Source organism: Sitophilus oryzae, unplaced genomic scaffold, assembly GCF_002938485.1.
Source record: "Sitophilus oryzae breed Bouriz unplaced genomic scaffold, Soryzae_2.0 scaffold_1067_pilon_pilon, whole genome shotgun sequence".
Lineage (NCBI taxonomy): Eukaryota > Metazoa > Arthropoda > Insecta > Coleoptera > Curculionidae > Sitophilus > Sitophilus oryzae.
In genome coordinates, this window is record NW_022145690.1 from 3,246,977 (window position 1) to 3,261,121 (window position 14,145).

The 14,145-nt window shown below is 31.6% G+C and overlaps 1 protein-coding gene across 1 annotated transcript; it reads right to left on the reverse strand.

Moving 5' to 3' along the window:
• Positions 1–1,547: 1,547 nt before the first annotated feature.
• LOC115880003 (annexin B11-like) lies at positions 1,548–10,286 on the reverse strand. Its single transcript, XM_030897102.1, has 7 exons — positions 10,099–10,286; positions 9,173–9,204; positions 5,271–5,447; positions 5,007–5,211; positions 2,229–2,486; positions 1,944–2,170; positions 1,548–1,649 (listed from the first exon to the last, which is right to left on the reverse strand). The coding sequence occupies exons 1-7, from the start codon at positions 10,166–10,168 to the stop codon at positions 1,584–1,586; spliced, it is 1,035 nt and encodes a 344-aa protein (XP_030752962.1). The 5' UTR covers positions 10,169–10,286; the 3' UTR covers positions 1,548–1,583.
• Between the last annotated feature and the right edge of the window lie 3,859 nt (positions 10,287–14,145).

Below are 14,145 nucleotides of genomic sequence, written 5' to 3' on the forward strand. Positions count from 1 at the left end.
TAAATCATAGAGATTTAAATGTATAACGTAACAAAATAAGTGACAATTATTTATATTTGGTTAAGCTCTATGTGTATAGATTTTTTTCTCATTACGTGATCATTAGTCTGAATTTCGTTTCATTGATAATACAAGGTTTCGACGTCATTGTTGTTCTTTTTGGAATTTTGATGTTTTGCATTAGTCATATCTAGTTATACCAGTACTATTTTCCTCGAATACATTTTAAAATAGCCTTGATAATCATAAGAAAAATGAATAAGTAGGTACTATATAAATAAATGACAGAAATACTACGCGATACCCATCTACGTAGAGGAAAATGTGTCTCATTCTTTGATGACTTTTTAATCTAAAGAAAAATGTATTTTTCAGTTTCCATCTTACATTTTCCATTAATCTATATGGTCTCTGTCCAGCAGGTCAGAAGTCAGGAAATATTTCGACAGACGACATTCAAAAAATGACAGAAAATGGATTTAAACTGCCCCTGTCCCTGTCCCTGTTACAAATTAGACACAATGACTAAAGAATACCTACAAGGACTATTTAAGGATTATTTTTTTCATATTATACTGTAATATGGCCTACATATTGTGCCTAATAGTCCATACTACTTTTGTTACCTTTTGTTACTGTTACCATCTCTCGTGGGGAGATTCCGGCTCAAGGTTCGTTTACTTGAAATCAGTTATCTAAGGAATATTTGTTTATTTAGAATTTGGAATCCTTTTAAAATAGTAGGTACCTATGTCATGAAAAATTTTCTGCGGAAATCCATCTTTTTCGAGCTTTTCAACTTTTAGAATAGCTGAAATAAGGGCTACTTTCGTTTACTTGAAATAAGTTATGTAAGAAATATTTGTTTATTTAGCATTTGGAAGCCTTTTTGAATATTATGTCACAAACATTTTTCAGGTTTTCAACTTTAGAATAGCTGAAACCAGTTACACGAAAACACGTTTCTGTTTTTCATTTTAGAATTTTTTCTATAACCATAGATACACGCAAAAAAAACTTGCGAAAGTGTACCATTTTCATTTACTGATAATATATTGTAAAATATAGCAAGATTTAAAAATTACTTGGCAATTGGAATTCGTAAACGGACGCGTTTTAGCTTATTGGATGTTTTGATTGCTTTAGTTTGGTTTGTTGGTTCATTTTTGTTTATTTTCGTTTTTTCTCGGCACGGTATTAATGTCTATGCTATCATAAATTTGGTTTTTCATTATTTCTTTTAGTTTAAACCTATTTGCTTTGCTCTGTAAACCCGGCATCACTGTATGCCGCTTTTTATTTTGCCTCTCTGTCTGTAGTTTATATTTATCTCTGTCGCATGCATTAAAATACAGACCACACACAGATAAAGTGTCCAGGATGGTATAAAATGTGTGTGACAGCGATCTTCATTTTTTAAACGCAGGATCGCACCTACATATTTTGATATAAAAATAAATCTAAACTGAATATATTTTTTGTATTGGTGAGTTTGATTGTTTATATGACTGTGTTTGAATTTTATGAAAGCAAAAGAAACAAAAATAATAATAATATAGTATTTATTAATAATTATACTGCACTCATTGATTATCACCTTCCCCTATAAGCTTAAGTAAACACTTTTGGTAATCTCCAGAAGTATCGCCCTGAAAAATACAAAATTATTAATGACTTATTAAAATTGTAACCATAAAGATAGATTTAAAACTAATATTGTTAATACTAAGCTGAATTTTAAAATAAAATTGCCATTCTTGCTTAATTTTATTTATAGTTATATAGGTACATATTAAAAATGGTAAATTGCTTAAAACACAATACGAAGTTTATATTTTATAAATCTATAAAAACTTAGGGAATCGTTAAAAAATATCACATTTCACATTGTGATATTCGGGGTTGTAATTTTAACATTATTTCAAAATAGCTTTGGGTCTTACTTTAATTGCATCAGCCAATGTTTCGCCATATTGGATCTCATATATCTTTTTAATTTCCTTCATGTCTACTTCGCATCTACTAACAACTAATCGAATTAGTGTCCTGTCTTTGGTACCAAAAAATCCTTTCACACATTTCCTAAACAATCTAGCAAAAAAGGAGGCTTGGTTTTTGATAGACCTAGTGACCGCAAATTCATTTTTAATCACTTTTCCTATATCGTAACCTAAAAATACAATAAACCTGTTAAATTTGATAATCTTATTTTTTATAACTTTTAGTACCAGTCATTTTCTCGTATTCCTTGAATATTAACTGAAGTTGCTTCCAATTTCTTTGATACAAAATATTGTTCAAAGCGGTTTGATCAACGCCCAAATTCAGTACTCCAATCTTTGCTAGAGCTTCAGCATCATTTCTGGCTTCAGTTATGTCTGTTATGTTATCATCATCTCGGCAGACATTGCAGAGAGATACCATCAGTCTTTGAGCAGTGTTGGATGTACGGGCAACCAAATCGTTTTCTAAGCTGTTTTTGTATACTATTAAAAAATGTGTATTCAATATCAATTAAACTTTTAGATACGTAATCGAGGGCGCGATTTTTAAATTCATTGTTGCCAACCATGGCAACATATTCGTCGCCGGGCTGACTAACTGGAATTTAAATTTCCCGCTGGGGATTCAGGTGGTAGCTCTGCTGTAAAAATGTCAAGTTGCTACATTCATTTATTTATTTCCTGACATTGTCATTTGTTTTGACACTTTAGTTTTGTATGAGTTTGGTTTGGTGATATTTTATACTTAAATTTTTTTATTAGCAGTCGAACATTATTCTTGTTAGAACCTCTTTTAGTGCGAAGTGTACAAGATAGCTTAATAACTGTTAAAAACTCATCGCGACATTATTAGAATACTTTGAACGGGAAATCGGTAGTAATGGCCATTTATGTCGGTTAAGTGCTTTTAAGGAGGTAAGTTTTGTTGATGTAAATGATAACTGTTTATATATTTACAATTAATTTTATTTTTGGTTCCTAAACTATTTTGATTAAAAGAAAATATGTAAAAGTGAACAACGCTGTGCCAGTCAAGCTTAATCACGCCACAGAAAGTTTATTTGGTATGAACTATACTATAGTTTTAACTGTTAGTAGTATTACTAAGCCAGAATATGCTTTCCAATACTAGTTCTTCCTTCTAATTTGATTAGGTATAAAAATAAGATACGACAAATATTATTGGTGTTGAGTTTGGAAACAGCAGTTGATATTTTTTACGGCTATCCAACAAGTCAGGGAAGATTTCGTCAGACGATATCCAAAAAGTAACTTAACTTTAAATTACAATAGCAGAAAACAACTATCACAATAATATATTTTCTCTGCGAATAGAGCTAGTTAATTTTGTAGACAACCTATTTAGATATCTAGAATATTATTTTAATAATAGGTATTATATAGGCATTTATGACATCAGTAGTTGGTATTAATCAAGTACTAATTTTGATCAAAAATGTTTTTAACCATTGTTATAATACCATACAATTGAAAAAACGGCGGCAAAGACGGCTGGGGAATGACAATAGATGACAATTTTGGCGAGGTCAAGCCCTTGACGTCATTTTCTTGGCCAGCACTTTTCATTATTTTTTAATGACGATCATTGCCAGTTTGTCTTAAGCAGATTGTAATTTATCTTTATATTGAGTATCCCAGAAAAATATTTTTTTTTGTCTGGAAACGTTCTACCCTTTTTTAATTTTTCTATAATTAGTGTTAATTTTTGACAAGTTTTATGTCAATTTTTAGTAAATGACGTTTACAGATTGACCTCTCCAACATTATCATCGATTGTCATTCTCTAGCTCTCTTTGGCGCCGTTTTTTTTTTGATCATATGGTATATGATTCTATTGTGTTGTATAAAATGAGGGGAGAAGGAAGATAATAAGTAAGAGCTACTCGTACATATCTAAATTGTTACTCAAGGACTTATTACTTACGAAATTATTCTGTTATTGTCTATTTTGGCTGTGTACATCAAAACATTTCTTTGAATTAACTAACTCTTATTCTTCTAATCTCCGTTTTTAATCTTCTATTAAATAATATAACACTCAAAACTACATATAGATTCATTGAGTGACGTAAGTGAGTACTAAGAAGATATTTCAAAATCCAACCCCTAAGGGAGTGAAATTAAGAATGAAAGGTTGCATAAAGCTTTGTTAAAATCTGTTATAGGAGTATGAATTTTTTTATGAAATTCCTTAGGTAACGTAGCTGAGCGCTAAGAAGCAATTTTTTGAAATTGGACCACTAAGGTTGGGAAATAAGTGGCAAAATAAAAAAATAAAATCTTTCCTAGGAATCTGAATTTGGCACAGGAGTTCCTGAAATTATGCAATTGACCAGTAAGAAACAATGTTTGGAAATACAGCCATAGGAAAACTAGGGATGAGAATATAAGGGGTTGAATTGAAGGGTAATTGTTGATGCATGAAAAAAAAATCCTAGGAGTATAAAATAACCCTAAGTAACGAAAGTGACTTACCCATATATATACATATATATAAATAAAGGATTTTTTTTTGGAGAAATGAGTGTCTTGTCTATTAATAAAATTGTAGCCAGTTTATGTTGTAAGTGACTCAGAAGCAATTTTTGAAATTTCATATTCTATGAAGGTGACATTAAGCGACGAAAGTGTGTACGAAGTAGGAAATTCATCCCTTAAGTGATTTAAATTAGGGGTAAAAGTTTAAAGTAAGTTAAGGGGTAACAGTTTTTTTTAATTGGTTGCAGTATGAAAGTTTGTGCAATGAATCCATACTGACAAAAAGCGATTTTTGGAAACTCATCCCCTAAGGAGATGTTTTTTGTTGGTTAGGCAAGTTGTTTACAAATAAATTCTTGCTGAGATGCTGGATTCCGTTTGATCTAATCCAGTGGAGTTCTATAAAAAATATCTATTTGATTTTTGGATTTCTGCTTTACTGACTAGTGACGAAATACTCAGCTTTATCTCACCGCAACGTTATAGATATTATTTATTACTTACATGTTTGGTACACTCTCCTAATAGCTACAATCTCGTGGTTTGCTTTGGTGCATAAAATTTCTATTAAAACATCTTCATCTGTATCAGCTCCTTTCATCGCACGGTTTAATTCATTAGCATAGTACTCAGCTGGTGGAGTCATCATAGCTTTAAGCAATCGCTTAAAGTCTCCTGATGTTTCCGATTTTAAATCTTTTAATAAATCCTAAAAATATTTTTTCGTTTAGACTGCTTATAGTGTACCCATCTGTTTGTTTACCATACCTTCCCATAAAGGTCTTTGAACTTTTCGGCAATTTTCAGCCTTTGTTCTTTAGTTCTGCTGGCCAAAACTTCGATAATGTCGTCTTCATTAGTACCAATACCGTACATGGCTGCTCGTAAAATAGCAGCGTCTCTTTCTGGATGAAACGGATAAATTGGAAACAAAGTAGGTGTTTTCTGGAAAAAATGGAAAATGAGTATCTTAAAAAATGTATATACCAATGTGGCGGATTCATCTCTCCAAAAAAAATCTTTTATGGGTATTTCGCCACTGCACTGCCAAAAAAAAAATAAATGTCATTTTAACAGAACGTCAACGGTTTCTTGTAGACGTATCTGTTTTAAAAAGTAAAGTGTTCTCAAATAGTTGAATTTAAATATTTTAAATAGTTTTTTTCTTTATTTTTTGTATTTTTTTTTTGCTTTCGACGACGGAAACTTTCCAAAACGTTAAGTATTTTTTTCTTTGTTAGGCAAATTTTTATAACTGTAAACATAACTTCTGACAAGCAGTGTCCGTTTAGGTTTAACGCCCCCAGAAGTGTTTACAAAAAATAACTATTTTATTTTGTAGATTTTCTTGCAGTGCAGTGGCGAAATACCCATAAAGGATTTTTTTTGGAGAAATGAGTATCTTGTCTATTAATAAAATTGTAGCCAGTTTATGTTGTAACTTCTGGGTATTTTTACTAAAACAAAATAAGTAAAAACAAAAATATGTATAAGAGCACAAACGCACTGACGACCAGGTCGTAGTGATCAGCCAATGGTCAGGCTATTAAATCAAATTGTCGGTCGTAGCTTGGTTGCTGCGACCGCGCGACCAGTAATAAAAAAGCATTAAGTGGATTGGTGGTTGGCTGGTAGCTGCGACCTGGTCTTCAATTCGTTTGAGCTCTTAAAGCTCGACCAGCATTTGATTTAATGGTATTACTGGTCGCAGCTTTGTGTGGTTTGCTGACCAAGCTGCGACCACTTGATTTATTTTTTTTATTATTTGATTTGGCTGGTCGCTGCAATCTGGTCGTCAGTGCGTTTGAGCTCTAAATAGACCACTACGTACATTCGAGTAAAAGAGTGGTAAAACTAGCCAAGCCAGTCAACCGAGCGTAACAATTACCGAAACTAGAGCAATATAAACAGAGAACTGGAAGGAATTTGACTATTCTGGTCATAATATCTTTATATTTAATTAATTTTGGCACTTTCATATGCATCTAAGTGTCTGTAATTTGAGATTTGTATAATTAATTTTAAATTATTAATATCTATACAATGTCCTTGATTAACAATATGTTGAGCAACGCAGATTTATCCGGTCTACCATATCTTATCTGAGCCATATGTTCTTTAAATCTAGTTAATATTGATCTTCTAGTTTGCCCAACATATTTCTGATTACAATCTTTTCATGAAATTTCATAAATACCCGACCTTTCCAGTAGAGGTGTTTTGTCATTAGGATTATCTCATAATTATTGTAATTAGCACTACTTATACTCAAGTATATAATTGATATTCTTAAAAATTATTTTTAAACCACGGGATAACTCTCTATCAAACGGTATTGAGAAATATTTTGACGTAGATAGGTACCTATCTTTCTCCACTTGAAAAGTCGAATTTGCAGAAATAGCAAAATTATACCTACGGATAAATCTTGCGTTGTTGAACATATTGTCGAAAAAGAACATTGTATAGATTATAATAATTTAAAATTAATTAGACAAGTCTCAAATTAATAAATGTAAAGATAGTATAAACAGAGACAATGGTCCAATTTCTTCTAGTTTTCTGCTTATATTGCTCTAGTTTCGGTAATTAATCGTTACGCTCGGTTGGTGTCGACACGCTTGGCTAGTTTTGCCACATCTACTCGGTACCAACTGAGAGCCTATATTAACACTCAATTTGTAGATATTAGTTTAGTTTTAATCATCTGCCGATAATGCTGGTTAGCGAAATGCGCGTCCTGTACAAAAGTAAATTGTTTTGGTGTATTGTGGTGAGTTACTGTTTTATTTTGCTGTTGTAGCACCAAGGGTCCCAACCCTCAGCTGTAACCAATGTTTTAATTATAATTATTTTATTTTAGAAACATTTCTACCAGAGGAACTTAAGGACAAAATACGTTAGATTTTTATATCCATAGTCATAGGATAGGATAATCATCCGATTATTTGAGATTGATTTTGTTGCCATTTTCAAAGCCATATGTTGATTCGAAAATTTTATTTTGTTGCTTCTTTAACAATATTATTTAATTAGGTTATTGTTATTCATATTTTAATAGTTGTCTTTACTTTAATAATTTAGAAGATAGTTTTAAATTATTTTATATGTATACCGGGTGTTTTTCAAATGTGGCTCATTCCTAAAAATTTTAATTTTGTTAAATAAAAAAACGAAATTTTTGGTAGTATATCACATAAATCGGGATTGATTGACGTACTCAATGTGTTTCGGTCACTTCCTGTTTCCCCCGAATGACATGTCATATGTTAACTTTTGACATTTTTCAATTAAAATAATAGAATTTTAAATTTCGATCTAGAGTGCCATAGCTGTGATCAAATCTTTAATTTTTAATCATGGAGCCTTGGAAAAATAGATATGAACGTCTAATGTTTTCGTGTCTTGTCCTGGGGCCTGTAACACAAAATCTACAACTGTAACAAGCGTAGAACTTGTTGAAGATTCACTTCAATTCGTCAGCTACAATTCCTGTTAATTTCTGTAACACAAAGTTCTTAAAATGACTTGTAATAACGGCGAATATTTCTAACAAGTGTAGCTAAAGTGCACAAGATTTGTAGGACAGACGCACTAGATCGGTAAACGTTCGTTTGTGTATCAGTGCGTATGGGTGGTAAAATACTTGTTTAGACAAGTTCGTTCTAAAATTAATTTTGGTTATTTTATTTTATTTTGGTTGGAATACTCCTGTTTTGTAGCGCCGAGGAGAGGTCTTCTACGAGATCCTGGCATTGCGCTCTACTTCGTTGAAATCGCTCCTCAAATTCTTTATCGGAAAGGAATGCAAAGTCAGTTCTCTCTCTGAATCGATATGGCAGACGAGGTTCATTTTCGTCATCACTTGAACTTGACCACATTGCGCGGGACGTGTGAATAAAGCAACTTCTTCTAAACTGATTCTTGTAGAATTTTGTACCCACCTTTTCAGCATAGTTAATATTTTCCTACAATTGTAATGGAATGCGTAACATAAACTTACAAGTGTTATCTTTGAGTTACAGAACAGAACTACAATTGTAAAATATTTTCCGTAATTATAAGTCCTACACAGGTAAGTACAAGTTGCCGTGTGTTACGAAACTTTACAAGTCTCTATCCAAAAGTGTACAAGTGTAGCAGTTGTAGGTCTCCGGTCGGTTTAAAGATGCCCTAATCGTGGTTTCAATTATAACTTTTTCAAATGGAACGGAGGGTGGCTCATCAAAATATTTGGAAAAAGCATTTTTTTACGAATAATTTGGTACCGCATAATTGGTATTTGGAGTCAAATTTTCGTTACATTAATTGTCGTGGTACTCTATTGAAATTTAAAAATACTATTTTTTAAGAGAAAATGTCAAAAATTGACATATAACATGTCATTATCTTCAGAATGTCATTTTCTATCTCTCCATCCAATAAAGTAAAAAAAAAAATACCAAGGGTACCATTTAATACTAAAAAGTTATAGGTTAGTCTGTGGTTATAGTCATTTTCGGTGAAGGAGGAAGTTGACGAAAGTAATTGAATATGTCAATCAGTGCTAATTTAATATGTCATATACTAACACACCAAATCTCGTTTTTTATCGGAAAAAAAAATTATACGGGTCAGTCACTTTTGAAAAACCTCCCTGTGTAAAATAAAAACAATATACTGTTACTTACCGTCTCTCCAGGAGCCTCATTTCCTAAGCAATCTGAAAAATATAAATGTAATCCCACATCATACCGGGTATATCTTGCCGAAAGTACATTTACAATTATTGTTTAGATGTATTTCTGTAGAACATTGGAAAATATCACAATATTTGCTAATACAGGGTGAGTCTTAAATCAGTGCAAATATTTTCAGAACCGGTAAACCTCGATAAAAGAAGCATATTTTCTTTCTTTACCCTTTTTCAAATAATTACAAAATAACCGAGTTATTTTACTTTGAAAATTTAAGAAAAAACTAATTTTTTGGTTAAATTTTGAGAACCACTGTATCTTTTCTGGGTGTTCTTTTTGTAAATTTGATCTACTCCTTATGGTTGCCATATTAACAAGATATTATGTTTTTTACTTAAAATTTAAAAAAAAAATCAATTTTTTTTCATTATATTCCAACAGTAAGTTTATTTTTATTATGTTTTTCCTTTTCGCTTTTGATTATAAAAGTTTTGACATAGACTTATTTTTTCCGATAAAAGTTGGACAGTTTTGGAAATAATGTTTACAAAAGAGCATCATGAGTGAATTAAAACAATTCAAATACTTAATACTAACAGCAAAAAATCTGCATAAAGTATCTTTTTAAAAATACTGATAAGAGTGGTATATTGAACATACAACAAAGTTAATATAAGGATGACCTCAATACCTAATTAATAAGTAAAATGTGTATTAACAAAAAGCTTTTAAAATATGTGTGTACTATTATTATTGTTTAATGATTAAATGTACTGATATTTATAATTTATAAATTTAGGTATTATAAAAAACTTTTTTTAGTATATCTTTAGTTGCTTTTATAGAAAATTAATATATTATGTACTGATATCTTGAATAATTTTAAATATTTTACAACAATGAAATCCAATATTACTTACCTTGCGCTGTTTGTCCCAAAATCGCATTTAAACAGAAAATTAAAGCTAGTAAAATACATTTCCGTGTCATACTGAATTTGTTTTACTGGTCAACACTATTGTTCTTAGCCTATGGTTTTAATAATACTAAATTAAGTCTTTATAAGATACGACTTGAGTTGTTTGAATGACTGCAATACATAGTGAATCGCAAACAAATAAAATCTTATTAATAATATTCGTTTATTGAATCTTATAACTTAATTAAATCTATTTTTATGAAGGCCATGATTTGCGTTATTCTCTGTTGTCAAACTAATGGAAAGACAAAATGAAATATCATATTATTTTAGCCAAAAAAAAATTATTCAACTATATGATTCTTTATTAGATACATCCTATATTTAATACGCTTATGTATCTGAATATCAACATCTGACCTTACGGTCAATTTTTGTATTCCGAGAAGTAATTCAGAAATTTATTTGTGGTTTTGAAAAAATGACCATGTTAGTGACTAAAACAAAGAATAATATGCGTAAGTAAAAGGAAGTCTGTTTTCATACGCTTTTTTATTTTTTTTAAAGGTTAAAAAAATTTGGGAACATAAGGTAATACCAAAGGTAATACTGTACCTATAAATCTACATGTAAGTTATTAGAACCACTCTCAATAATGGTTTTATTATAAGTATTAGGACACTTTTTAAAATATGCACTTTCAACATGAATATATACTTAAGAATGTATAACTAAAAGGATTGATGAATATGGAAAATGACTCTAAAAAATTAAATACTTAATTTTCCAACTTTGAAATTAATAATATATCTATCTGTTCACTTTTATATTAAAAATTGCTAAAGAATGATATTATATTTATTAAAAATTAAACTAGAGGCCATAGTAGGAAGCAGTCAAATAGAAAGAAGTAATTTCTAATCCGCCATATTGGTATCAAATAATAATGTACAGGGTGGTCAGAATTGGTCTGTTTTAACAGAGAAAACCTATTTCCTGACTAGATAGAGCAAAACCGACATAGATGTCATGGGCTCGATTGCTGAGACACGTTTAATGTCATAAACCGCCTGTTGATATTTTCACTGCTAACTGAGATACGGGGTCTTTTTGAATTTTTTACCATTTTGAAAATTGCCCATAACTTTTTTATTTCGCGGAATAATAAAATTCTGTAAAGACGTTCTTTAGCCACTTTTTTAAGCTCAATCCAGTGGCGTAGTGAGTTTTTTTCTATGCTTGCCCTTTTTATCAGAAATAATGAAAAATATAATTTTTTAAATGGCTTCCCAGCGCCGCGCCGCGCAACGGTCTAGTGGGCGACAACCTTAAACCGCCTGTTGATATTTTCACTGCCAACTGAGGTACGGGGTCTTTTTGAATTTTTTACCATTTTGAAAATTACCCATAACTTTTTTATTTCGCGGAATAATAAAATTCTGTTAAAAAGATCACACAATTTAATATTCTATATTATTATTTATCTGCATAATTAAAGACTTTTGAAAAGGTAAATTAACATTCTATATTAGTATTAATAATTACAATTGAGATCGATACAGTAAACAAAGAACAAAACTAAAACGAATAAAGTTTTTTAAAAAAAATCATCAAAGATGTTCAAACCTTGTTGAATACACAATAAACATCTTTTGCGCACAGAGTTACTGTTAGTAGAGTTAGGCGAACTGGTGTAAGAAGTCCAAAAGCTTGCCTAGTAGCCTTCTGAAACCCTTCTCTCGTCCTAATGGTTCTTCCCTTATATATAAGGCCTTTTAATTTCCCTATCGAAAAGTCGAAAGGAGTTACATCACATCACAGGACCTAGCAGGCCAAGTTGATGGGATCCCTTGTTTCAATCCAATTCTCTCTAAATTCTCTATTAAATAGTGCGGTTGTAGCCCTGGTTTTTTAATTGTAAATATTGTAAATGGTACTACTAATATAGAATGTTGATTTACCTTTTCAAAAGTCTTTAATTATGCAGATAATTAATCATATAGAATATTAAATTGTGATAAAAAATAATTAGGAAACTAGGTCAACACAAAATCAAGGCCTGCTTCGATACAAAGATAAAAAACCTAATATTTCTCTCATTCTTAGAAATAAACACACATATCTTTATATCGTTGGAAAGGGTTAAACGCCAGCATTTTTTTAAGTTCACAGCCAACTATGATTTCCATTTAAAAAATTATACTTTTTAATATTTCTGACAAAAAGAGCAAGTATAGGATTGTGCTTAAAAAAGTGCCTTAAGAACGTTTTTACAGAATTTTATTATTCCGCGAAATACAAAAGTTATGGGCTATTTTCCAAATGGTAAAAAATTCAAAAAGACCCTGTATCTCGGTTGGCAGTGAAAATATCAACAGACGGTTTACGCCATTAAACGTTTCTCAGAAATCGAGCCCATGAGATCTCTGTCGGTTTTGCTCCATCTAGTCAGGAAATAGTCTGTTATAACAGACTAATTTCGACCACCCTGTACAGTGTGTCCCATTTTGGTTGAAATCATAGGGTATCTCCGTTATTAGTGAAGATAGAAGGGTGCGGTTTGCACAAACCTGTCCCGCTTTTTTGTCAAACGGAAGATGCTGCAAACAAAATTTTTATAGCCCTCTTCGTTCCTGAGCTACAGGGTATTTTCGAAAATTTTGCATTTTGGGGCACCCCAATCTCTGTTATTATGTTATTATGAAAGGTATCGAGAAGGTGAAAACCGATTCTTGTAGATTTTTTTACGTAGAATAGAGTGGCGTGGTCTCTTTTTCTACGAAAAAAATATTTTTGAAAATATGAACTAAAGTTGTTTTTTCAAATGAAACACCCTGCATATTTATAAATCGTATGATCCGTCTTGCTATGAGCTTCTCAAAAATATATAACACTCTATATTTATTTTCACTATTTACTGCAATATTTAAAATCATTTTCTTATTAGTAGGTCGTGATATACATATAACAAAAAAATCAAAATGTGATATTTACTAAAATAGTAATACACATATTAAAATTTTATTTAGGACTGAAATATTTTACTTTTAAACTGTTACCATTGAATCTCTAAATATGTTTTTTTCTTCTTTTTTATAACAGGATTTATTGTAACGAAATTGGTTTGCAAATATCTAAAAGCTTCCTCCTAGGTGCCGTCTCCGATGAGGTTGGCGACCACTATGGCAAAAACTTCCCTATGTTGGGCTCGATGTATTAAAGTATTCCCGTTTGAAATATTTCTCCAATCTCGTATACTTCGAAGCCACGATTTCTTCTTTCTTCCTATGCCGCGCTTGCCCTCGATTTTACCTTGAAGTATTAGCTGAAGCTGTTCGTATTCTTCGTGTCTCATTATATGCCCGAGGTAAGCAGTTTTCCTTATTTTTGTTGTGTTGACTAAGTGGGTACGGGTGTTCATTCTGGTCAGTACTTCCACATTTGTTGTTCTAGTGGTCCAGCTTATACGTAGCATTCGCCTATAAAGCCACATTTCGAATGCCTCCACCTTCCTGAGGTCCTCCTGTTTTAGGGTCCAAGTTTCGCACCCGTATAGCAACAAAGGCTAAACGTAGCACTTGAGTGTTCTCAACCTTACCCTTATGGACAAACGCGGGTTGCAGAGTATGCTTCGCATTTTAACGAATCCTGCACAAGCGATTTCTATTCTCCTTTTAATCTCTATAGAGTGGTCGAGCTGACTATTTATTTCCCTACCCAGGTAACAGTACTTTTGTACATTATGTAAAGTGGTGTTATTAACAACAATGTCCAATTGAGGGTGATCTTGAGAGGTCCGAGAAAACACCATAGTTTTGGTCTTAGATGCGTTTACCTCCAAACTCATTCTGGTACTGTGCTCTGTTAGGATGTTCATCAGAGTCTGTAGCTGTTCTTTACTGTCCGATCACTACGTTGTCATCTGCGTAACGGAGTTTGTTAATTACTATTCCATTTAGTTTAGCTCCTTCAGTTCGATCTTCCAACGATTGTTTGATTATGTACTCCGAGTACACATTAAATAACAATGGGGAGAGGAGGCAGCCTT